The 24,915-nt window shown below is 40.5% G+C and overlaps 1 protein-coding gene across 6 annotated transcripts in view; it reads right to left on the bottom strand.

Moving 5' to 3' along the window:
• The window catches only part of Ankar (ankyrin and armadillo repeat containing), a 67,146-nt gene that overhangs the window by 40,435 nt on the left and 1,796 nt on the right, over positions 1–24,915 (bottom strand). For 3 of the 6 annotated variants that reach the window (XM_059278022.1, XM_059278018.1, XM_059278023.1), the window contains exons 1-10: positions 23,476–23,603; positions 21,449–22,084; positions 15,324–15,761; positions 13,054–13,217; positions 12,132–12,235; positions 7,583–7,763; positions 5,579–5,798; positions 5,058–5,093; positions 3,077–3,278; positions 1,113–1,321 (exon numbers count right to left, since the gene is read on the bottom strand). In XM_059278022.1, the coding sequence (XP_059134005.1) occupies positions 1,113–1,321; positions 3,077–3,278; positions 5,058–5,093; positions 5,579–5,798; positions 7,583–7,763; positions 12,132–12,235; positions 13,054–13,217; positions 15,324–15,761; positions 21,449–22,049 (2,155 nt within the window). In that variant the 5' untranslated portion in view covers positions 22,050–22,084; positions 23,476–23,603. Of the gene's footprint in view, positions 1–1,112; positions 1,322–3,076; positions 3,279–5,057; positions 5,094–5,578; positions 5,799–7,582; positions 7,764–12,131; positions 12,236–13,053; positions 13,218–15,323; positions 15,762–21,448; positions 22,085–23,445; positions 23,604–24,915 lie in introns of those variants that run through there. The other 3 variants (XM_059278019.1, XM_059278020.1, XM_059278021.1) reach the window with 3 other exon arrangements.

A 24,915-nucleotide genomic window follows, 5' to 3' on the forward strand; every position in this document is an offset into this window, starting at 1 on the left:
CCTCATGTTATGAGAAATGGGGAACCAGCTCATGCTGCTCTCTTTCCTTACATTTCCAGCTGCTACTCGAATCAATACTTAACATTGTCTAGACAAATATTACTCTCATCTAGTGACATTGTAGTGACCCATGGTGTTGTCTCACTTCTCACTGTTATTTTTCCTATTTGAGATCCACCTTCTCAGTTTTCACTGATTCAATGGCACTTTCAGAGCTCTGCCTTTTCTTAAGTCCGTGCCCATAGCTCCACTCTGGAACATGCCTTGGCTGTGGTCCTGGAAATTCTGGTTCCTTTCTCTCCAAGGAGAAGGCAGCCTCAGCACCTGCTGGCCTTTCTGACTGGGCCCTGGGGAGCCCCCTGGCACTGCTTATTCTCCAGCTTTGTGAGGACTGTGAGGTCTGAGTTTGAGAAGTTCTCGGCTCTCCTGACGCGGGCTTGGGATTCTCTGGGATTCTCAGTCTCAGAGGTGCCTGCTTGGTTCCATTTTGTTTATCACTGCCCTCCGCTTTCTCTTGAACCCTGACTGCTACTGCTGTTTTGTTTAATTTTCATGTGATTGTAATGGGGATTGAGGAGGAAGTGAATTTTGATACGTATATTCAATTGACTGAGTAACCCTTACCCTTGTTTTTCTGACTAGATTGAACACAAAATTTTGCATAAAACATTCTTCTAAATGTGCAGGAAGATTTTCTAAAGCTGCTTTAGGATGAGGAGTAAGGAGTAGAGTGGAGGACCTTTGCTGCTTACGTGTTGTATCCTCCTTTCTTTCTGAATTCGGTTTATTATGGAATATTTCTGCACATTAACAGAGAAAATGATTTTCTGACTTCTAAGAAAGTTGGAAAATAAATATTATTGTGTAAGATATAGCTCATTTGGGTCACAGATCTCTGATTTTAAGTTAGAAATCAAACTACTTTTATACACCAAAAGACAGTTCCCCTTATCAACTGAACTATTGTTGGTTTTAATACATAATTTTTATTGCATGATCTTTAATTTTTTGAATATGCATATTTTATTTTATTTGTTCCATGTCAGCATTCCAATGATCATATTATAGAATAATCAGAATGTTTATGATGAAATCATATGTTCTATACTCACCTACCAAAGTTTTCCAAACTGGAAGTTCAGGGATATTCAATTCTATGATATACTTGAGTACCTCTGTATGAAAAGTGAGCACTGACAAGTGAATGATATTGTTTCCTTTCGCGTCTGTTTTTCTCCAGTTGGCACCAAGAGAGAAAAGGTACTGAATAGTGTCCAGTGCTCCTGAAGTAGCGGCGAGCAATAGTGGGGTACACTGGTTCCTAAGAGTCAAGAACACATCGTAACAGGATTGTGCGCACATATAGCACCACATTTACTTCTGCTGCTGAAGGAACTCTAATTCATACCATCACCTTGTCTTCCTTCAGCGCCTCATTCTCTACATTCCACAGATGTGCCTCCCTGCCTCCCTCTCCTCATTAGTCATCCCTGTCCTCTTTCTCAATTATTATGATTTATAATGTATTTGGAAGTTGGTACTACACAACATAATTAAAATACACTGCCTATCTAATCTTTCCAGAAGCTTCATGAATTGGTGGACACATAATCAGGTATTATCAACCCACTTTACAAATATCGCATAGGCTTGGTAGTCACCAAACACATTTTTTATGTTTTATGTCCAATTCCAAATTCCAGTTTCCTCACTGAAAGCTGACTGTGTGTTGCTTTAGACAACAAAGATCTTTGGGTTTCATCTCCCATCTCCCCTCAGAGGTAGGTAGGTGACGTGCAAACAAGCGTGTCTACAGGATGGTAGTGGGAGCTGCATGGGCAGCGGTGAAGAGGAGGGTGTGTCTGCTGCTTCGTCTCTGTCTTGCTGCTCCATCCATTATGCAGGTGTGATAATGGGCACGGGAGCTGCTGCCATTTCATGCTATGGTGGGGAAGCCATGAGTTAAGGAGCAATAAGTGTCCTTCAAACCGCCAAGCCAGTATGTAAATAAGGGACAGGACATTTGGAGACTTAGACCACAGTATCCGTACAACAGGTTCAGAGAGTCAAAATGATCACCTGGTCTTTAGATTCCTGGACAAGCCTAAGGAAGAATGTTCACCCTAATTATGAAACAGGAGACTTTGGCGATGTTTCCTGCTTCCAACTTTTCTTCTTTTTGCTGCTGTCCTCTGTGGTGGTATTGTGTTCCCCAAAATATTGTGCACCCTAATAAACTTATCTGGGGGTCAGAGAACAGAACAGCCACTAGATACAGAGGCCAGAAAATGGTGGCACACACGCCTTTAATCCTAGCATTCCAGAGGCAGAAATCCCTCTGGATCTCTGTGAGTTCAAGGCCACACTGGAAACAGCCAGGCATGGTAACAAGAGCCTTTAATCCCAGGAAGTGATGGCAGAAAGCAGAAAGGTATATAAGGCATGAGGAACAGGAACTAGAGCTGGTTAAGCTTTCAGGCTTTCGAGCAGCAGTTCAGCTGAGATCCATTTGGATAAGAACACAGAGGCTTCCAGTCTGAGGAAACAGGATCAGCTGAGGAACTGGCAAGGGGAGGTGGCTGTGGCTTGTTCTGCTTCTCTGATCTTCTAGCATTCACTCCAATACCTGGCTCCAGGTTTGATTTTATTAATAAGACCTTTTAGGATTCATGCTAAGGTCCTCCTCTAGATACAAGTAGTTATTTCTGCTGTGATATGGTTCTGTCTACTTTGACCTGGAGACAGAGGGCTACCTGCTGATTATATAGGAGACAAGAGCAACACTCTCTTCCTTAGTCACGTGGTTAGCCTAATAAACCGATCTGGGAAGCTGTATTATTGATACAACAGTTAAAGAAATCCCCAGAACTTACTCTTTACTCCTCTAGGAAACACACACAGGCAGATGAAAGCTCTGGTCTTCACGAATTCTAAGGTTAAGCCAGAAGAGAAGAGGATGAAGACCAGAGAAAACATCAATGCTTTGCTACCTTGCAAGTCCCCGTACCAATTATGCCTGGTGGTAGTCAGGAAAGGAGAAATTTGTATATAATTTTACAGATGCTCAGTAACTCACTCAGCTGTTGCCTCAGCCTCTAGCAAACTGGGATCCTTCCTGCAGAGTGCAATGATGATGCAGATGTTATCGTAGAAGGCGGCGAAGTGGATCGGCATCCAGCCCCTTTTCTCAGTAAGGGTGTGATCGGCTTTGAAACAGAGGAGGCAGACGGTTGCCTCCAGTGAACAGGCTTGTGCAGCCAGGTGTAGAGGTGTTGGACCTGAGAAGAGTAACAATTGCCTCAGTAGTCAGAGCTAGCACTCCTAAAATCAATAAAGAATAAATAAGCACACAGCTTCGTGTTATATAATATATAAATCCTCCAAAATAAGAACTAAAACAATTATTTGGGCAACCTTATATTTCTTTGCTTAACTTGGAATCATACCTTTTTATGAGCAAGGAAAATATGCATCTACTTTTTGAGGGTCTTGCTACATAGTTCAGGTTGGTCTGAGGCCCACTATAGCTCAGGATAGCCTCAAATTTGAAATCCTTTGGCCTCAGTCCCTGATGCTGATGCTGTGATTCCAGGTGTGTGACACTGTATCTTACTACACATTTTAAAAAACTAAGTAAATACATAAAATAGTCATGATAAAGCAAGCTATAATTTTACACTTAATTCAACAATTTCCAATGAAGTACTGTTTCATTAAATGCCATTCAATCAGAAGCTTCCAGCTGCCTCTGATGGGTGATGTTGTTCTGTATGCTGTGAATGTGTGTTGCTCTGATTGGTTGATAAATAAAGCTGTTTGGCCAATGGTGAGGCAGAATAAGATTAGGTGGGACATTCCAACTAGAGAGAGAGGAAGGAGAGAGGCAGAGCAGAGGAGACGCTGCCAGCCGCCGCCACAAGAAGCAAGATGTAAAGTACCAGTAAGCCACAAGCCACGTGGCAGAGTATAGATTTGTAGAAATGGGTTAATTTAAGATGTAAGAGCTAGCTAGCGAGAAGCCTGAGCCATTAGGCCATATAGTTTAAAAATAATGTAAGCCTCTGTGTGTTTATTTGGGTCTGAGCAGCTGCGGACTGGGCGGGACACATGAAAACTTTCAGTTACATGCCTGCTTCCTGCTCTGGTGGTGCTTTAAATTTTATTTTACGTGTGTGTGTGTGTGTGTGTGTGTGTGTGTGTGTGTGTGTGTGTGCGTGTGTGTGCGTGTGTGTGTGTGTGTGTGTGTGTGTGTATACAATGTTCCTCCACCACAATAAGGCAGCCAGTTCAAGTATCTAGTCCCTCTCTGCCTTTACCAATTTGGGCTTTTTAAAGTAGGATATTGCTTTTTTTTTTTTTAAGTGAAAGAACTTTCCTTAAATTACCTTATGTATACTCTAAAGTTATGTGGCTAGTATCTCAAATGTGTAGAAAGGTATAAAGTTTTTTTTTTTTAATGTTCAATGCTTATCTCAAAACTTTGACCTCAACAAAAAGTAATCATTCCTTAGAACCCATATATGATTATGGCCACTAGGTGGCAGAACGTCTCAATTATAAACTTGTTTGTGGGACTAGGGTGTTCAGATTGAAGCTGGGGCCCTGCACACAGGCACCATACACCATTCTCAGCGTGTAGCCGATTATGGACCAGCTGCCAAATGACTTTGGAAACTGAATTTATAACACAAGTGGAGATCACAGCAAATCCCCAGTTAAATATTATAAAAAGGAACACCTAACATGAACATCCGTAACCATGGGCAGAAAAATTAAACTTCAAATTGAATGTGGAAACATCATTATTTTACATTTTCATGCAAGGAAATATTTGTAGATTGGACACTATAAAAAGCTTCTTTTTTTGATTGTTTATTTTCATGCAGCCCCAGCTGGTCTTGAACTCACTCATATAACGGAGGATGACTTTAACCCTCTTTTCCTGCTTCAGTCTCTCACATGCGGGGAATACAGGCTCGTGTCACCACACTCAGCAAAAAAGTTTTAACATATGTAATAATCTCTTAAAATATACACATACTTCACTTCAGCCTTACCATTTCTTTCTTTTTTCATGTCCGCTTTGGATGACTCTGTTTAAAAAGAAAATCCACACAGAAACATGGTTACCAATATACAGCAGTTTCCTAAATTAGTCAGAAAGAACAAAATGACAATGTGGTGATACAGAGAGCAGTATGGCATCAGACAATGTGGAGTACAATTTCTGACAGAGACATGTAAGCATGTTGCATGTACCCAACACCAAGTCAGAGCACGCCTGGCAACTCTGCCTTTCAAGACCTAACCCAAACTTGCAGCTAGGCTAATACGTTGATTTAGCAGTAACATTGCTAGCAGAGTTACTTATTCATATTGTGAAGCTTACCTATTTATTAGCAAATGGAAATCTGAGAAGACAAGGATGAATGGAAGATTTTTAATTGCCAAAGATTCTTTCCACATTAAAAAGTACTTAAAGGAAAACTGGTTACTCAGTATATTTAAATCATTCAATTCTGCTTTATATTAACTAGACCCATTCAGTATTGAACAAAGTTTAAAAACTGAATGGTACCTTGGCTGAACATGACGAAGCGTCTCTGGTTAACGTTGAAGTTGGCGTTACACAGCTGACAGATGATAGAGACCCGGTTGTGCAGGGCAGCGTGGTGGAAAATGGCATAGCCTGCTTCATCAGAAACATTGATTGTTGAGCTTGAGGTTTTACGGCTGAATGTATGGAAAACAGCAGACAAGCCTCTTTCAACAGCAGACTTCATACCAAATGGGATACTCTAAAATTTTTTAAAGGTCAGCATTAGTTTTTTATAAAAATAAGTCAAAAGTTGTCTTTAAGGAGAGAGCACAGAATGCATTAAGAGAGTTGCAAGAGTGTGGTTCAATTTTTGCCACAGGGGCCAGGTTAAGAGCTTCTCCCTGGGCAATGTTGAAACTCACAGACCTAGGAGACATTGAGAGCATGGAAATACATTTGGAAAGATTGTTTCCTTTCTTTTAGAGTAGCTTCATCTTTGCAGACAATTTCAGGAAAGCGAACAGATATCTTCCTGAAGTACTTTAAAGGCGAATGAAGATTACCAGCTTCCCTCTGACTTAAGGACAGCTCAAGAAACTTGAGACACATGGCTAGAGAGAGACTTATTCTTCTTTCTCTAGTTCTCAGATGAAGAGGTTAAAATATCATGGTGTTCTTTGAGATGTTCTGATAAATACTTTAAATTAGACTAGTTATCAGAGTTTTAAATATATGGCTTTTCAAATAGATAAGTGGGAGGTATATGCCAGCATAATCTTTGAAGTTGGAGAGCCCAACAGATGGGTTCCAGCAGCTAAGGAGCCTAACAGATGGGTTCCAGCAGCTAAGGTGCCCGACAGATGGGTTCCAGCAGCTAAGGAGCCTAACAGATGGGTTCCAGCAGCTAAGGAGCCAAACAAGATGGGTTCCAGAAACTAAGGCGCCCAACAGATGTGTTCTAGCAGCTAAGGAGCCTAACAGATGGGTTCCAGCAGCTAAGGAGCCCAACAGATGGGTTCCAGAAACTAAGGCGCCCGACAGATGGGTTCCAGAAACCAAGGCGCCCGACAGATGGGTTCCAGCAGCTAAGGTGAAGTCTGTGAGGAGATACAGGGCTGACTCAGGTGCTTGTGTGCCCAGACAGAGCCAGGTGGTGGCGTTTACTGACCGTATGACTTGTGTTAACTCTCTACACTCCCGTTTCTCATCTGTGTAATAGGAGTGACAGTAATAGAAGTGGGACTTCACAGGAGTTTTCCTGTCCACAATAGCGGCTTAAACATTAGAAACCAGTAAATATTTGCCATTCAAACGAACCACAGTCGAGCTTACTGGGATTTGGTTTGGAATTGGCCAAAAATGTAAAATCTAGAACCATATAGACTTCCAGCTAATAAAAGGTGGGATTTTTATTTCCTGTTGAAGTATTTATGTAAGCATTAGTTTATCCCTAGTGTAAGAATGTAATGTTAGAACAGCTACAGGAGCCTTTCCACTCTCAGGAAGCAAGGTGCCCTGTTGAAACTTTGTCTCACAATCTCCAGGCTAATAGACTCCAGGTCCCAGGGGTTTTCTCCTGAGGAAGTGAGTTTGCATAAAAGTGAGAGTTGGTGGACACAGGTCTGACTCTCTAAGCATTGCCCTGCCTTTTGCCTGAGCATCAGAGAACCTGATTGCAAGCTTGTGAAATAAAACTACTCTCATTCTCAGAAAGGTATAACTCTCTCTTCTCTCCTCTGTCTCTCTCTTTCTCTCTCTTTGTGGGCCCTGATTTCCTCTCATCAGAACCTGCATCATACTGTTTGTCTGGTGGGCCTAAACTCTCCTCAGAGCCCCTGCCATGCTATTGTCTGTCTGTCTGTCTGTCTGTCTGTCCATAGCCATTAGTGACTCTTCTAGTAAACTCCATACCCCCAACAACTGATCTCAGTGTCTTTCTTGAACCTCATATGCTAGACCTTCCATCTAGGATAGAATATGAGACATAAACTTATGGTAATATGTAACTTCTTACACAAAATTATGTGATAGTCACTGAAATACCTTGCACTTTATAGCTTTTTTGAAACCAAATTTTTTCTTAAACTGCTCATGTAATTGAGCTTCAGTCAGTGGAAGTCTTTTCAATCTCAGATTGTTGATGATTTCATTTATGGCTCCCCACCATTGAGTCTTATATAGTTGCTGGTAGAAAATTTCAAGATCAAAATAGATCACATAGTAACTATAAAAAAATAAAGAAAAAGAGTGGTTTTTTTTATAGCTTTGAAGTAATTTGCTACTTATTTATTTTCTGTCAAAACTTGCTTATTCCATAATAATTATATACAGAACTATAGTTTGAGCTACACTTGATTGTTAAAAATACTACCATTATTATCAACAGTTCTTTATCTTGATAATTACCCTTATATGGACCATTTGGGTTGGTCCTGTATTCCCATGACAGAGATTGGGGTACTGTGTTATGGAGTATTAGTTAAAGATGTGTTACATTCGTTTATTTTGTGGAATGTTAGTTTAATGATGCAAAGATGTGTTGCATTCTTTTATGTTGCATTTGTTTAACTCTGTAAAGCTGTGATACTTTGCTGCCTAAAACACCAGATTGGTCTAATAAAGAGCTGAATGGCCAATAGCAAGGCAGGAGAAAGGGTAGGAGGGGCTGCCAGGCAGAAAGATAAATCGGAGAAGAAAGGAAGGCTGAGGAAAGGAGGACAGTAGGAAGCCAAGGACCAGCCACCCAGCCACACAACCAGCTGCAGAGTGAAAAGGGAAGAAAGACATAGAGAACAGAGAAAAGTCAAAGCCTAGAGGCAAAAGATAGGCAGGATAATTTAAGAAAAGCTAGCTAGAAATAAGCCAAGCTAAGGCGGGGCATTCATAAGAAAGAGTAAGTCTCTGTGTATTTACTTGGGAGCTGGGTGGTGGGCCACTAAAGAGCAAAGAGTAAAAACAAACAGGCAAAACAAACAAACAAACAAACAACAACAACCCAACTACTACAGCACTGTTTAGAAGTCACTAGAAGCCCAGGTTCTAGGGAAAGAGTCCTAGGTTTATCTTCCATCCATTGTTCTTCCTCTTTACTGTTTTAATCAAATTGTGTCCATAAGACGCCTTCCTGAAGGATAATTTACCTTAAGCCCAACCTGGAATGGTGCTTTAGGTCATGGCTCCTTGGCTTTTTACTGCACCAGTAGGTTAAAGAGACTCCCACTCTGCGACATGAGATGGAAGCCTCATAACCAACATGGCCAGTCTCATTCAGGAGTAAAGCAGTGACAAAATACTGAAGTACTCTGTTCCCTCCAGTGGCTTCTTCTCCGGGGAGTGCTTCTGCCTCCAAAGAGGAGGCATTGTAACTGTTCTGCCAGGAGTGGAGACAGTCTAAAGAGAAGCATTTCATGCCTCTTGGTGTCACCTTAAGACTGTATCCAGAGCCTGGATGGGGGTTCTCTACGACACTAGAAACTTGAAGAGTAATAGTTTGCTTGTACCCTGAGAGCCTCTCTGGTGAGATAATTTTGTGATGTCCATGGTCAGCTGTCCAGTAAGGTTGCACTGGCCACAGAGAGAGCCTTGTTAGAAGAACTCCCAGATGGCCCGTGTTTTAGTTAATGGCTAGATATTTCAGCCAGGTCTTCATTCAACTCCTGTGTGCTGACATTCTACATCTCTTACTCAAACCTTAAGTGTGGTTAGGAACTTTAGGGAAGTCTCATTTCAAAACTCACTACCTCCATCTTCTTCTGCCTGGAAGTGTGTACCTGGCTTAGGTACTGTGGTGAGGAGCTTCCCTGACACTCATTTCATTAAGCAGATTTCTGATCAACTTCCTACATTTTCAACAGTGTCATGATACTGGTATGTTCTTCTCCAAACTGGCTATTTTAGGACAATTAATCTATTTGTTACAATAATTGTCATCTTTATGAGTCATGAGTTTTTCTAATTTCATAGACTTCCAATTCATTGAGCATCTATCTGATATCATGATGTTTTTCTGGTATGATGGGAAAACTCTCCCTGAAACTAAAATGAATCTAGGATCTGGATGCTTCTGAGTGTGACTGTAGGACCTAGTGAAAATAAAAAGGACAAGGAATCCCTTGGGAAGTAAATCAGAGGAAAACGACAGGAACACTCTATGAGCTCAATGTAGTAACCATTTCATAAAATCAAAGACAGCAAGAGATTTTAAAATGCCCTGTTTTCATTCATTCACATTATTCTTGGGTTCAGCACTGACGCACCCCTGCATTATGGGGCAGGGGAAGCAGCTTGAAATTATTGGGGTTTTAAGGTAGCACTGCTTTGAAAACATTAACTGGGAAAGGAACTCATTTCATTGCATTGGTGTCAAATCTAACTTAGATGCATGCCATTTGCCAAGCATAGTGAAGGGCCAGCCTGAGAGGACAGCTGCCACCTAGCCTGAAGCAGAGGTTATCAAAGATGGCATTTGTGTAGTTGCCTTTACAGAGCTTATTGGGAGCTGAGCACCCAGCAGGAGATACCAGGGAACCTGGGCAGGAAAAGAAGCAGCCAAAGATTTCTCACTGCAGTTGAAAATACCAGCCAATTAGCACATGGAACCCCAATAAAAAATATGCAGGATGGATTTTATACAGGATGAAGTTTCTCTAGTAATTGATATGTGAGTCTTGAAAATTCTGATTACTTACTTGTGGTTTTTTATTTTTATTTCATGCTGTCTGGATCTAGAAACAAGCTTATTTTGTATTTATTTTTATTAGGGATGTGTGCATGAGTGTGTGTGTGTGTGTGTGTGTGTGTGTGTGTGCGCGTGTGTGCGTCCAGAGGTTGTCTTCCTTCATGACTCTCCACCTCATGTTTTGAAGCAGAGTCTTTCATTGAGCCCGAGGCTCACTGATTGGCTAGTGTAAGTAGCCAGTGAGTCCCTGGGGTCCTCCTGTTCCCACCTCCCAGCGCTGGAACCACAGGCACACTCTGATGTTAGGGATCAGCTCTCAGACTCTCATGGATGCTCAGTAAGCACTTTACCCGCTGAACCATCTCTCAGCAACTATTACAGCTTTTAAAACTTGAAAAGTCCTATCTATCTCCCTATGATTCACCAACACTGATTCCCAAATGCTGTGCATTTGTCAGGAACTAGAGAAACAGAAACGGTTATGACATCACATTGCAGTGGTTGGATCTCTTAACCATGCAATAGCAGGATACGTATACTGAGCTAAACTGAGGACAGCCTCTCATTAATCTAGCTCTTCTCCCTGCAGCTCCCCTGCCCTTCCAGGATCAGTGGTGTCCCAGAAGCTTGGCAGAAGCTGGAGAATAAAAGTTCATTCACAGATGTCTCCAGGACATCATGCAGCCCTGTGAGGACTGTCTATTCAATAGGTGCTGGATCTTTAAGCAAGACCTTCCTCTTCTAGAGAGGCGACAAACCATTTCAGGTACAGGATGTTTCCACGGACTCTGCATGTAAGGAAGAGGCAGCTTCACACAGGTGCTCAAACATCTGCGTCCTCACATCGCTCTTCCTCCTTCAGAACCAGGGCCACCACGTCTTTGGCTTTATGTGTGCAGTACATGAGTACAGGCAGTACTCAATAGAAAGATCGATCACATTCCATCGTTTGTCTTCATGTTCCCTTAGCCTCATGTCTCTTATCCATCCCCACGCATCTTCAATATATATGATTTCTATTTTTACCTCTTCCCATTTCATTAACTTTCCCTCTACATTACCCTATAACTTGCTGCAAATAAGTCCCCCTTAATCACAGTCTCATTAAAATTCTCTTACCAAATCACAGCCAATATTAGAGGAAGTTCTTCACTCTTAACTTGAGTTGTCATTTTCCGTTGTATCTGATACTTTCACTATTTCATATTCTTACACATACCCCACTGGGCTGCTATGCCACACGGTCTCCTGGTTTTCTTCCTTGTGTGTTATGCCCTCTCAATCTCATCTACTCTCTCTTCCACATGTCTCCCTACTCCATTTTTGAAATTTCTGTTCTCCAGAATAGAAACTTGGTCCTCAGCTACTTCCAGGCCACCAGAGGACAAACAGGCAAATGAACCTTCCAACATGCTTTTCTCCACCTCTCGTCCAGATATTTTCTCTGCGCTCTATAACCCATGTTTTCAAACTTGTATTCATGGTAAAATATAAGAACACAGTCCATGAGAGACCCTAGCAACACTGGAAAAAAAATCTACCATTTCAGAAGATGAAGGGCATAGCAAGGTCTAGCAGGGAGGGTTTGGAGCTTTTAATAGACTCCTTACGGAAATGAAAGAGTGTGTGATGCTGTGTCCACTGCTTCCAACTCCCCTTCATAGTTTGGTTCCCACCACCATCCCTATTTAACATTGGTGCTCACTGTAAGAATTAATCTACGGTCATTTGCAGGATGTATCAAAGTGTGTGAGATAACAACTAGTTAGTATTCTATTGAGTCTGTCATCCACAAGATCATCACTGTTCTAGGTTCACTATCCTAAGACTAAGCTAGCCTTTGCATTTGGACACTTTCTTGTTTTCTGCTAACATTCATCAAGCTGCGGCTGGTATGAATAGGAAGCTCCTTACCTCTTTCCATAAAACTCCATGACTGGTACTGAGTAAAACTCTTTGTATCCTGAATCTTCTGCAAAGGTATTAGCAGCACACTCCTGTATTTTCTCTACATTTTTCTAAAATACAAATCACACATTAAAAATCTTTTTAAACAAACTTAATAATGACAAGATCCATTATATGAAATTGTATACATGCAAATGGAAAAAAATAAAGCCCCGGAGAAATTTGGTAATAACTTTGTGTATCCAGTTCCCAGTGTGAGAATAAATAACAAAGATTAAAAAGAAAATACATAATAGGTATGATGATGTATAATGTAGACAGACAAGCAACAAACAAATAAGGGGACCAATGCATGTGATGTCACCTGGCTCCTGGGGACTCACTCTTCTCAAACTCAAGCTGGGTTTTTTTTTTTTTCTTGTCATAATCTTTGAGAAACATGGATGGCTTAGCATAAGTGTTCAGGGATTTGGTTTTTTTTTTTTTTTTGGTCTCTCTCTCTCTCTGTCTCTCTCTCTAATGAAGTCGCTCTATGATGTATGGTTGGTTGGCTTTGAACTCATGACCCTTCTTGCCTGCTGGCATTGCAGGTGTGTGCCACCAGGATCAGCCATGTGCTCGTGGATTTCTATTGTATACTTTAGTTAACTATCCAAGGACAAAAGTTGCTCATTTGGAATCTGTAAAGTCTGTGATGGAAGCAACTGTATCTGGTTTGTCTATCGGCTTCTTCTCCAACACAGTCGCTGGGAAGTAGCTGCACTTGGTTCACACTTGTTTCAATGTGTGAGAAAAGCTAGTGAACTGCGAGAATGATTGTCTAGAGGTGTGCACAGTGCCTGCACCCACAGAAGCTCTTTCTCAGTAAAAACCTGTAAAGACAGCTCAAACAACAAAAACATCTCAGAAATGCTAATAATTCAAAAACCTTAAAGTCATCCAAAGCACTCTCAACAGGATTCGTGCTGATATCAAATTCAATTCCTCCATGAACATGGAAATACTGGTGTTCTTTGTAGTCAAAATTCTGGCATTTAAAATCTCGTCCATAAATAAATGGAGGCAGTTCTCTCTCTGTCTTGACTTTGTCATCTCCAGAAATAAAAAGAAACTTTTATTTAAAATGTAGACAACAAATAGATGATTGTATTTTAGATATCTGATTACCATTCGTGTAAACAATGTGAAAAATCCAGATGAGATTTAGAATTTGGCAATAACTGACTATAAAATTATTTATTCTGTCTTTCTCAGTACACACACACACACACACACACACACACACACACACACTTATTTGTGGTACTAGAGAGTGAATTTAGAGCCTTGAATACACAAGTGGTCAGTCATTGAGCTATACCCCCAGTCTTCTTTTACTCTTCATTTTGAGCCATGTTCCACAATGTTGCCTAGGATACCCTTGAATTCATTCTGTTGTACAAGTTAGACTTCAGTATGTGATCCTTTTGCCTCTGTCCTGAGTAGCTGGGACTAGAGGCCTGTGCCATCAGGACCACCAGCAAATAAATAGATAAGTAAATAAATATACATATATCCATGTATTTCATTTTTAACAATACTATATACATTGTTAATGTATTATATAATACATACATACATACACACACATGTATATGTATATGTTTTTCAAGACAGGGTTTCTCTATGTAGCCCTGGCTGTCCTGGAACTCACTATGTAGACCAGGCTGGCTTCAAACTCACAGAGATCCTGAGTGCTGGATTAAATAAAATAAAATAAAATTAAATTAAATTAAATTAAATTAATTAAAATTTTATTACCACTGCTTGGCAATAAAATATATTTCTATGCATTTTGAGCATTTCTTGTGGTTTTATTGTATAAATATTTCAAAGGCATTGTTAAAAATATTCTGATTGACAGCTACGAGTCGATACTAACATATAACTCCTCAATTATTGGGTTGGAATTCTGTGACTTTGGTAACTTTTGTTTAAACCACCACCACCACCACCACCACCACCACCACCACCACAACAACAACAACAACAACAAAACTCTCTTGAGCTTCTTCAGGCAAAAGAGACACTCTAAAGAACCAAGTAGTCATTTCCATTTATAAAGAACTAAGTAGGTATTTCCATCTGTCTCAGTCAGTGCTCTGTTGCTGTGGAGAGACACCATGACCACAGCAACTCTTATAGTTAGTGTTCTGTTGCTGTGGAGACACCATGACCATAGCAACTCTTATAGTTAGTGTTCTGTTGCTGTGGAGACACCATGACCATAGCAACTCTTATAGTCAGTGTTCTGTTGCTGTGGATAGACACCATGACCACAGCAACTCTTATAGTTAGTGTTCTGTTGCTGTAGAGACACCATGACCACAGCAACTCTTATAGTTAGTGTTCTGTTGCTGTAGAGACACTATGACCACAGCAACTCTGATAGTCAGTGTTCTGTTGCTGTAGAGACACCATGACCACAGCAACTCTGATAGTCAGTGTTCTGTTGCTATAGAGACACCATGACCACAGCAACTCTTACAGTCAGTGTTGTCTTGCTGTAGAGAGATACCATGACCACAGTAACTCTTATAGTGTTCTATTGCTGTAGAGAGACACCATGACCATGGCAACTCATAAAAGAAAGCATTTAATTGGGGCTGGCTTACAGTTTCAGAGGTTTAGTCCATTATTGTCATGGTAGGAAGCATTGTGACACTCAGACAGACATAGTGCTGGAGAAGGAGCTGAGAGTTCTACATATGGATCCCCAGGCATCAGGAAGAGTGAGACACTGGGCCTGACTCGAGCTTTTGAAACCCCCAAAGCCTACCCCCAGTGGCAAACTTCCTCCCTAAAGACCAAGCATTTAAATCTATGAGCATATGGGGGGCATTCTTATTCAAACTACTGCATCATTTGATAAAAATAATCAGCTCCTATTACTGGAAAGTAATGAAAACATATATACTACTTATTTGAAAAATAATTTCCTGGAGGCTGGGGAGATGGCTCAATGGTTAAGAGCACTGGCTGCTCTTCTAGAGGACTGGGTTCAATTCCCAGCACGCACACGGCAGCTCACAACTGTCTGTAACTCCATTTCCAGGGAATCCAACATCCTCATATGGACATACATGCAGGTAAATAATTAAAATAATAGTTTTCTGAAATTCCAGCAAAGATAAAGTCTAATTTTGCTTATTCTCTTACCTGAAAACGGTGGAAGCAGACTATTTAAATATGGAACTTTCATCCTCTTTTTTAAACTGAGTAAAAATGGAATCAGAAAACATATTAACTTCAGATAGCCTATCCCTCTTCTGATTTCTTTTTTTTTCTCAAAATGTTTTTGAATAACTTTTTTTTGAAGATATAGCCTTTGTTGTAGTCTCTGGTAAGTACAAATATCCAGATAATCTTGATTGTACTTTATAGCATTAGTAAGCCAATAGGCTGTCTCAAATATAAAGATGTTTTCATGCTGTTGAACTTGTGTGGTACTGAATGTCAGCTTTAGCATAATGTTTTCAGCATATTTCATAAATACAGCCTTTTCTTCAGGGCTATTGGGATCATATGTTGGATCTTCGTTCATGTCTTCATCATAGATTCCATCAAAGTCTGGATCATTTGTAATATCCACCAAACCTTCACAGGAAAAAAACAGAAGAAGAAAGAAAAAAAAATAGGTAGTAAGAGACAAGAGATAAGGAAAGGGGCTGTGAAGTTTTCTGGGCCAGACACAGCCATTGCAGTCATGAACTACAGTTGTGGATGTCTCCACTGGGTCTACACAGGATTGGGCCCCTCAGAAGTCAGCAGGGGTGAGGGGCTTGAGATGACCTACTTCTCACTGCTGTATTCACAGCTAATAATAGATTCGTGGAAAAGGAGAGTCCTGCCCTTCAATTGTGTACCCACTGCTGATTCCACCAGACTCCAGCTGATAGCTTTAATCCAATGATGACAGAAAGGGTCCTGGTTAAACAAAGTGGACCAGAAAGCAAAACCTTAATTCATGAATCTGGGAAAGACCGTGGTAAAGAAGGGGCTATTGATAGGATGAGAGGGAGTTGGGGTCAGGGATGTGATTGTCATCACAAATTGTCAAGAAATATGCTGTCTCTGACCCCAGGCCTATCCCTGGTCACACATCCTATGTGCCTGCCAGGCCTAGTGAGTCTCCCAGTCATCTTTTTGCCTACACCATTCCAAACCTGCAGGCTGATCCCTACTTGCACATCTGAGGTGCTGGCCCAGCCTGGCAGCTGGGCCTCATGATCCACAACCCTTAGGCCTAGCCTCAACTGAACTCACTATGTGCTAACCTGGTGAAGGCCTGGTACCCCAGCCCATCCACGCAGTCCTCATGCTCCCTGACCATAACAGGTTGAAGTGCTGAGTCCAAAGGAAACTCCCTGGCATAGGGGACAAAATGACTACTTATAATGCTCATTGACATACCAGGAAACTGGGCCCAGAGTTGTCAATTGATAGATTAACTAAAATGTTTCTGCAATAAGATAAGACATTTGACATTCTTTATGCAGAACCAAAGAGGTATTATATGGCTTTAAGAAAGTATTATTTCTGTATAATATATATAATATATATATAAATATAAATATAAATATATATATATATATATATATATATATATATATCAGCCAGAAAAATAATCTGGCTGTTACAGGCTGTACTCAAAGATCAGAACTACAGGGTCTTAAAAATGGCAGTAGATGCCGGGCGGTGGTGGCGGCGCACGCCTTTTTTTTTTTTTTTTTTTTTTTTTTGGTTTTTCGAGACAGGGTTTCTCTGTGTAGCTTTGCGCCTTTCCTGGAACTCACTTGGTAGCCCAGGCTGGCCTCGAACTCACAGAGATCCGCCTGGCTCTGCCTTTAATCCCAGCACTAGGGAGATTGAGACAGGAAGTGACAGGCTGGGCAGAGAAAAGGAATCTAAGACAGGAGGAGAGAGGGGCTCGGGCCCTTTCAGGATGAGAACTCTTAGAAGTAAGAAGTCTTCCTAGTGGCTGCTGTTCTGTTTCTATGTTCTTTCGCTTTCACCCTGATATCTGGCTCTGGGTTTTTATTGTTAAGACCAATTAGGATTTATGCTACAAACAAGAACAGGGAGCAAGCAAGTGTTGATATCCTACCTAGTATCTGACAAAGTAGATTTAAACCTAAAACTGACCAGAAGATATAAAAAGGGATATGGATATGTCATTCTAATCAAGAGAATAATTTATAAAGAACACATTACAATTCTAAACATATATGCAATATACTCTGGTGCATCCACTTTCATTAAAAAGTGTACTGCTGGAATTAAAGACACAGATTAACAGAGATTAACTCCAACTCAAAAAAAAAAATAGGAGGGAATTTCAATACCCTACTTTTTCCAATAGTCAGGTCATCTGGATAGAAACTAAACAGAGAAACATCAGAACTAAATGATCATGAACATGATCAGAATGAACATCAGAACATCATATATCAAATGGTTCATTTTACCTCTGTAGACATCAGGCACTAATGTGGTGCAATAAATACATGCAGACAAAACACCCATACACATAAAATAATAAATAAATCTAAAAAGCCCTTTGAAGAAATAATTAAACAAAAATTTCTGGAACTAAGAGAAAGGAAAACAACATAAGCATATAACTTTAAGCTTCTACATTAAGAAATCAGGTGGAGCGGGGGACCACAAATAAATGACTTAATGATGCAACTCAAGAATTTAGAAAACCGAGAACAAACCAAGCCCAAATAGAGTAGATGGCAAGAAATAATAAGAAAAAAATTCAGAGAAGAAATTAACAAAAGTAAAGGAAACAGTGTTAAGCATCAACCAATCTAAAAGCTCATTCTTTGAAAAGATAATCATGATCAACAGACTGTTAGCACAATTAAAGGAAGAGGAGACCCAGATTAACAGAATCAGAGATGAGCAGAGAAATCTTACTACAGATAACAAAAGAAATCCAGAACAATGTAAGGAAATACTTTATAAACCTCTACTCTATTAAGTTACAAAACTAGAAGAAATAGATGGATTCTAGATTCACCCAAACCACTAAAGTTAAACCAAGAAGAGTTCAACAACTGAAACATCACTTTATTACAAACAAGCAGACTGAAATGGTAATAAAAAGCTTTCACATTAAGGAAAAAAGTCCATACAGGCCTAGTTTGACTCATAGCAGCATTCTATTCGACTTTTAATGATCAATAACCAATACTTCTTAAATTCTTCCAAAACTAGAAACAGAAGGTGCACTCTCACACTCCTTCTATGAAGCCAGTATTACTCTAATACCCAAACCAGGTAAGGAAAAACATCCCTAATGAACATAAATTCAAAAATCCTCAATAAAGTACTTGTTAACTGAATCAAGCAAATACCAAAAAGATCACCCACCACTAATCAGGTTGATTTTATCCTAGGAATGCAGAGACAATTCAACACATGTAAGTAAATAAATGTAATAAGTCATATAAATGGACTTAAAGAAAAAAATCACACTTGATAAAGAAAGGGGCTTTGAAAATCACCATCCTACCAAAAAGCAATCTAGAGAGTCAGTGTAAACCCAATCAAAATCCCCATGACATTCTTTACAGAAATAGGAAAAAACCCTAAAATTCATATGGAACCACAAAAGATCCCAGATAGTTAAAGCAATCCTGAGGAAATAGAACAATGTTGGAGGTATTACCATTACAAATTCCAAGTTAAAACTATAGCAAAAAGAAAAAAAAAGAAAAAGAAAAGAAAAAATATGGTCTTTGCACAAAAATAGACATGTAGATCAATGGAAAAAATAGGGGGCACAAACAGAGCTACAACCATCTGATATTTGAGGAAGATGCTCAAAATCTACATTGTTGAAAGACAGTATCTTCAACGAGTGCTGCTGGGAAAACTGAATGTACACATGTAGAAGAATGGAATTAGACCCATATCTATTACCTTGCACAAAAAGCAACCTCAAATGGGTCAAAGACCTGTATGTGAGATATGAAATGCTCCAACTGCTAGAAGAAAATGTAGATAATACCCTACATGATATAGGTGTAAGAAAAAAATCTTCATAAATAGGACTTTGTTCACTCAGGAATTAAAGCCATCAATTGACAACTGGGAACTCAAAACTATACAGCAAAGGAAACAGTCAACCCAATGAAAAGGAATCCCACAGAGTGGGAGACAATCTGTCAGCTATAGCCTTTTGGAAGATCAATATCCAGAATATACAAAGAACTTGGAAATCAAGAAAACAAATTACCCAACTGAAAATGGTCTATGGATCTGAACAGAGAGTTATCAAAAATAAAAATGGCTAAGAAATATTTTTTAAAGTGTTCACTATCCCTAACAATCACAAATATGCAAATTGAAACTTCTCTGAGATTTCATCTTATCCCAGTCACAATGAATGAATGGCTAAGTTCAAGAAAACAATTGACCCCAAATGCTGGCAAGGATCCAGGGAAAGGAACCCTTCTCATTCACTGTTGTTGGGATTGAAAACTGGGGCGGCCACCATGGAAGTAAATATGGAGCATTCTTAAATACTAAAAGTACATCTACCATAGGACCCAGCTATGACCACTCCTTGGTATACGCCCACAGGACTCAATATCCTACTCTAGAGATACTTTCTCAACCATGTCCATTGCTGCTTTAGTCACAATAGCTAGGAAGTGGTAACAACCTAAATGTTCTTCAATTGGTGAATGGGTAGTGAAAAATGTGGTACACATGTACACAATAACATTCTGTTCAGTTATAAAGAAAAATGAAATTTACAGATAAATAAATGGAACTGGAAACTATTGTGTGTGGGTATCTTGGACACAGAAAGACGCTATATATTCTCTCCTATTTGTGGATTCTGGCTATGAATCTTTAGATCTGAGTATATAACCTGAAGTATTGGAAGAAGCCAGGAAAGTGGAAAAGCACTATGGGAGAACAGTGGGGAAGGAGTTCTAGAGAGGGGAACAGTAGGTGTTTTAGTTAGGGTTTCTATTGCTGCTGTGAAACACCATGACCAAAAGGCAAGTTGAGCAGGAAAGAGTTTATTCCGCTCACACTTCCACATTGCTGTTCACTACTGAAGGAAAGAAGTCAGGACAGGAACTCAAACAGGGCAGGATCCTGGAGGCAGGAGCTGATGCAGAGGCCATGGAGGGGTGCTGCTTACTGGCTTGCTTCACATGGTTTGCTCAGCCTGCTTTCTTATAGAAACCAGGACCACCAGCCCAGGGATGGCACCACCATGGGATGGGACCTCCCCCACTGATCACTAATTGAGAAAGTACCTTACAGCGGGATCTCATGGAGGCATTTTGTCAACTAAGACTCCTTCCTCTCTGATGACTCTAGTTAATGTCTAGTCAAGTTGACACACAAAATTAGCCTGTACAGTAGGACAGGTGTAATGGGGAAAATGGGGAGGAGGAGGAAGACTTTTATGTGGGGAAAGGGATGGAGAGATAGATGACTCTAAGAATGTTTTAAAAAGCCATGGGGCAACATATTTTATAAGTTTACCTAAATATATATAATAAATATAGATTAGATAGATATAGATATATGTATGCATATATGTATCCATCCTTTTTAGTTGAGTTCTATACCACAGGGGATGATAATAATTCCCCTAAGAACCATGCATGATCACAATAGGACTTACACACATATGCAGTATGTATAGGGCCTGTATAGGTTCAAGCCAGATGGGGTTCCAGATCTGAGAGGGGGAAGTGGATGTGGGCTCCATTCTCTAACTAAGACGCTATCTGTAATTGACACCTGCTTGCAAAGAATAAATGAGTTTTCTCCAATGGAGTCTCACTGAGTATACTTACCACAGTTCAGGGTAGGCCCCATGCCTAGCAGTAGATGACCAACATAAACGAACTCAATGGTGTTTTTGTAGGCTCTTTGTCTCATTTTGCTGTTGGGAACTTCTTGTCTTAATAGTCTTTTGCATGCATATTGTGGTTTCTGATTTTGTACGTGTGGTGTGTGTGTGTGTGTGTGTGTGTGTGTGTGTGTGTGTGTGTGTGGAGAGAGAGAGAGAGAGAGAGAGAGAGAGAGAGAGAGAGAGAGAGAGAGGAGAGAGGTTCTTTTTTCATTTGTTTTCCTTTTAAGTGATAAAGAAAGGAGGTGGAGTTGGGAACAATCTGGTAGGAGTTGGAGGCGGGAAAGTATGATCAGAAAATATATTGTATGAAAAAAGTTTATTTTCAATAAAAAAAAAGAGAAAAAATGGCTTATGATAAAAATAATTAAGCAGTGCTAAATTCTCTTACCTGCTGAACTAAACTCAGAAAATATATCTTTAGTTGTTTGAGGCTTCCCGTCTGGATCGATGTCCATGATAGTGCGCCACAACTCAGAGAATCTGGTTCGTTTCTCTTTGGGCATGTATATTCCATGCCACAGTGCTTTTAGCATATAGTCAATATAGATCAAAATTTGTCCAATTCTGGTATCATAATAAGCTGGAGGTAGTTGACAAGAAGAACTCTGATCATAATTTGCTTCTAAGCTGATTGAAGGGATTTGATTTAAGCAATAAATTCCAACAGCCAACTCCCTTAAGATCTGATGGACTTCCCTATAGTCTAAGTGGGCGGTGGGGTCCACAGGCGTCAACAGGATGGCGGTGGAGAAGCCTACATTATTTATTTGACTCATGAGTCCACATGGGATGTCTAGTTGAGAGCGAACATCCTCCTTGGCAGACAGCCAGCTGACTAGTGCTGTTGTTAGTAGTTCTTGCACTTCGCTGCGATCATATTTTTCAAAGAAAGCAGAAGCATTTCTTTGTACTGCTAAATTTTCCAGGTACGTTTCTTCATCTTGAACTTGATCAATTCTAACTATTCCTTTTTTGGATAGTCTTAACATTTCTAATTAAATCCAGTATGTACTTCTTGAAGTTTCTGCAATGAGGGAAAAGACAAGCAATAATATTGTCAGGGCAACAAAGCTGGATTTTTCTAGAATAAATATGTACCCTTCATTTTTCTAAAGTTAATATTTTCATGGTCAGTCTGTATCCTTTTTAACTTCCAATTAATTGTATCACAAGAAACTTAAATTTGAATTAAAATACTTAAGGTTGTAAAATCTTTAACATTAATCATGTTAAATGATTTGTAAAGCTCTGCTTCTCACAGCCAAAAGTTACTGAGAAATTCTTGGTGCTACACAACACTCTCCAACAACCGACCACACAGATTGTGGTCTCTTAAGATTATACATAACATCTTAGTTTGTGTAAGTACATTCTACAACGTTTATACAGATTGTGGTCTCTTAAGATTATATATAACATCTTAGTTTGTGTAAGTACATTCTACAACGTTTATACAACAATGAAATAGCTTGACACACTTCCCATCTGTCTGAGTTAAGTTTCTATCGCTGTGATAAACACCATGACCAAAGAAACTTGCGAGGAAAGGGTTAATTTGGTTTCCAGGTCATGGCCCATCATCAGTGGGGAGCCCAGGCAAGAACGGAAGCAGAGACCATAGAGGAACAACTGCTTCCTGACTTGCTCCTCCAAGCTTTCTCACTTTGCTATTTTACAAGCTTTCATGACCACTCACAGGGGGTTGGGCCCTTCCACATTGATCATCAATCAAAAAAATGTCCCTGCTGGGCATTGGGAGGCAGAGGCAGGTGGATCTCTGTGAGTTCGAGGCCAGCCTGGTCTACAGATCAAGTTCCAGGACAGCTACAGCTATGCAAGGGAAGAGAAACCGGCTCAAAAAAACAAAGAAAAAAATGTCCCATAGACTTGTCTACAGAGCAATACAATGGAAACATTTGCTTGGTTGAGGTTTCTTTTTCCTAAATGACCTTAACTTCTGTCACTTGGCAAAAAACTAACCAGAACTTGATTAAATGGCATGTGGCTGTATTTCAGAAGAACGTTAAGTTCGTATATGAGAAGCCACTGCTATGTACTTTATTTTTCATTGTATAGACTTTTAACTGCCTCACTCCCCTTAACCACTCTTCTCCTGCACACTGTTCTTCCCTTCTTCTCCACCCTTAGGAGCTCCTGAGACCTGCGTGCCCTCCCACTTTGTGGGGTTTCAGCCTGGGTCCCCACACGTCTGCCGAGCTGTTCCTCTTGCCTGCTCTTTAGTTTCCGAGCGGCCGAACACCTGCTTCCACAATAATAACTATTACTTTTTTCTGAGCATCTACTATGTGGGACGTGTAAAACACAGTATTTTTACTTAATGTCATCAGCCTCCATTACACAGTGATTTTTCAAAATTTAGCCTACATCAAAATCACCTGGACCTTCTTAAAATACCTGTTTCTGGATCACACAGACTTGGGGCAGAGAATTTGCATTTTGTAGTCAATGCTGATACTGCGTACAGAATCCGGCTCTGTAGCGCATTTTTTCTACTACGTCATAGGTGCCGACACGTAAACAAAGGATTACATGGGGGCTCACAGTTTTCAGAAACAGAACCCCGCTCCAAGACTTGTGATCATAATCAGTTAGCATCTGTCAAGGACATGGGAAGGGACAAGGAAAAGGGAGAGGCCTACTTGGAAATAATTTTCTTGTTTAGGAGTCGCTTCCAGGATGGTCGCTAAGATACTCCCTGGAGCCGTTGCTTGGGATGGCTTCTCGATGGTTCTGAATCGCCCCATAATAAGCCCTAGAGCACGAGCGGGTCAGGGAAGCTGGGAGGGCCTTCCCTGTGCGGAGGGCCAAAGTTGGCGAGAACTGGGAGGGCCCCGAGCTGCACAAAACTGTCCTAGGGCTTTGCCATGTGCAGGCTGTGTCTCGGGCAGATGAGCGTGGGCTGGCAAGATCTCTGTACATTCTGCCCCAAGGCCACAACCTCGCGGTTGATCCCATGAGGACAAATTCTCTAACCTCTCTCTAGATCTCAGCCTAGCGTCATGTTCTGTCACTGCTACTGCGCATCTGCTAATTGCAAAGAAAACAGAAACCCTGGAGCGGTACAAGCCAACATTACAGGCTCCAGTGGTCCTGGTCTGGAATCCTATTGTGCAACAAATGTTTACTGAACATCAGTTATGAGCCAGGCACCATGCCAAAGACTAGAGACCACAGATACAGGGAAAAGAGCAAAACCCCAAGGGGCTTAGAAACACAAAAGTGCTTGCCAATGTGGTGTAAGATGTTGACAGCACCCAAAAGAACGTTCATCCAGATGCCTGTGGAGTGACTTTTAAAATGAAGTCTGGGAAATGAAAAAGTTATCTGTGCAAATAATTGCTGAAGTTGCTCTTCTGGGACAGGGATGCTGCTGTTGAAAGTTGGAGAAAACAAACCATTGCATTGACATCAAGGGATGTGGGCACAAAATGAGTATGTAAAACTGGTTGAAGGACAGTGTGGGATTTTGAGTTTATCCCAAATAATCGGGCTAAGGTGTTAACGATGCAGGTCAGGAGAAGCTAGGGTGATGATAGTGGTGATGAGGGTGGAGTGCTGTGGAATTTCAGGTGGGCTATTGGTAACAGATTACAGGGTTGCAATGTGTTGAAAAAAATGTGTCAGGGTGACCCTTCACTTCCTATCAGGGGTTACAGGGTGTCAAAACAAGATTCTAAGTTCAGCTGTGGACATAACATACCTTAAAGTGCCAGAGAAACAAATGTCAGATAGGTCTTAGGTATCAGAAGATTAAAAAAGGGCAGCTGGGGTGAGACATATAAATTAATTTAAGCTAAAAGTAACTGAAGCCAGAGGAGTGGTTGAATCACCAAG

Source organism: Peromyscus eremicus, chromosome 13, assembly GCF_949786415.1.
Source record: "Peromyscus eremicus chromosome 13, PerEre_H2_v1, whole genome shotgun sequence".
NCBI lineage: Eukaryota > Metazoa > Chordata > Mammalia > Rodentia > Cricetidae > Peromyscus > Peromyscus eremicus.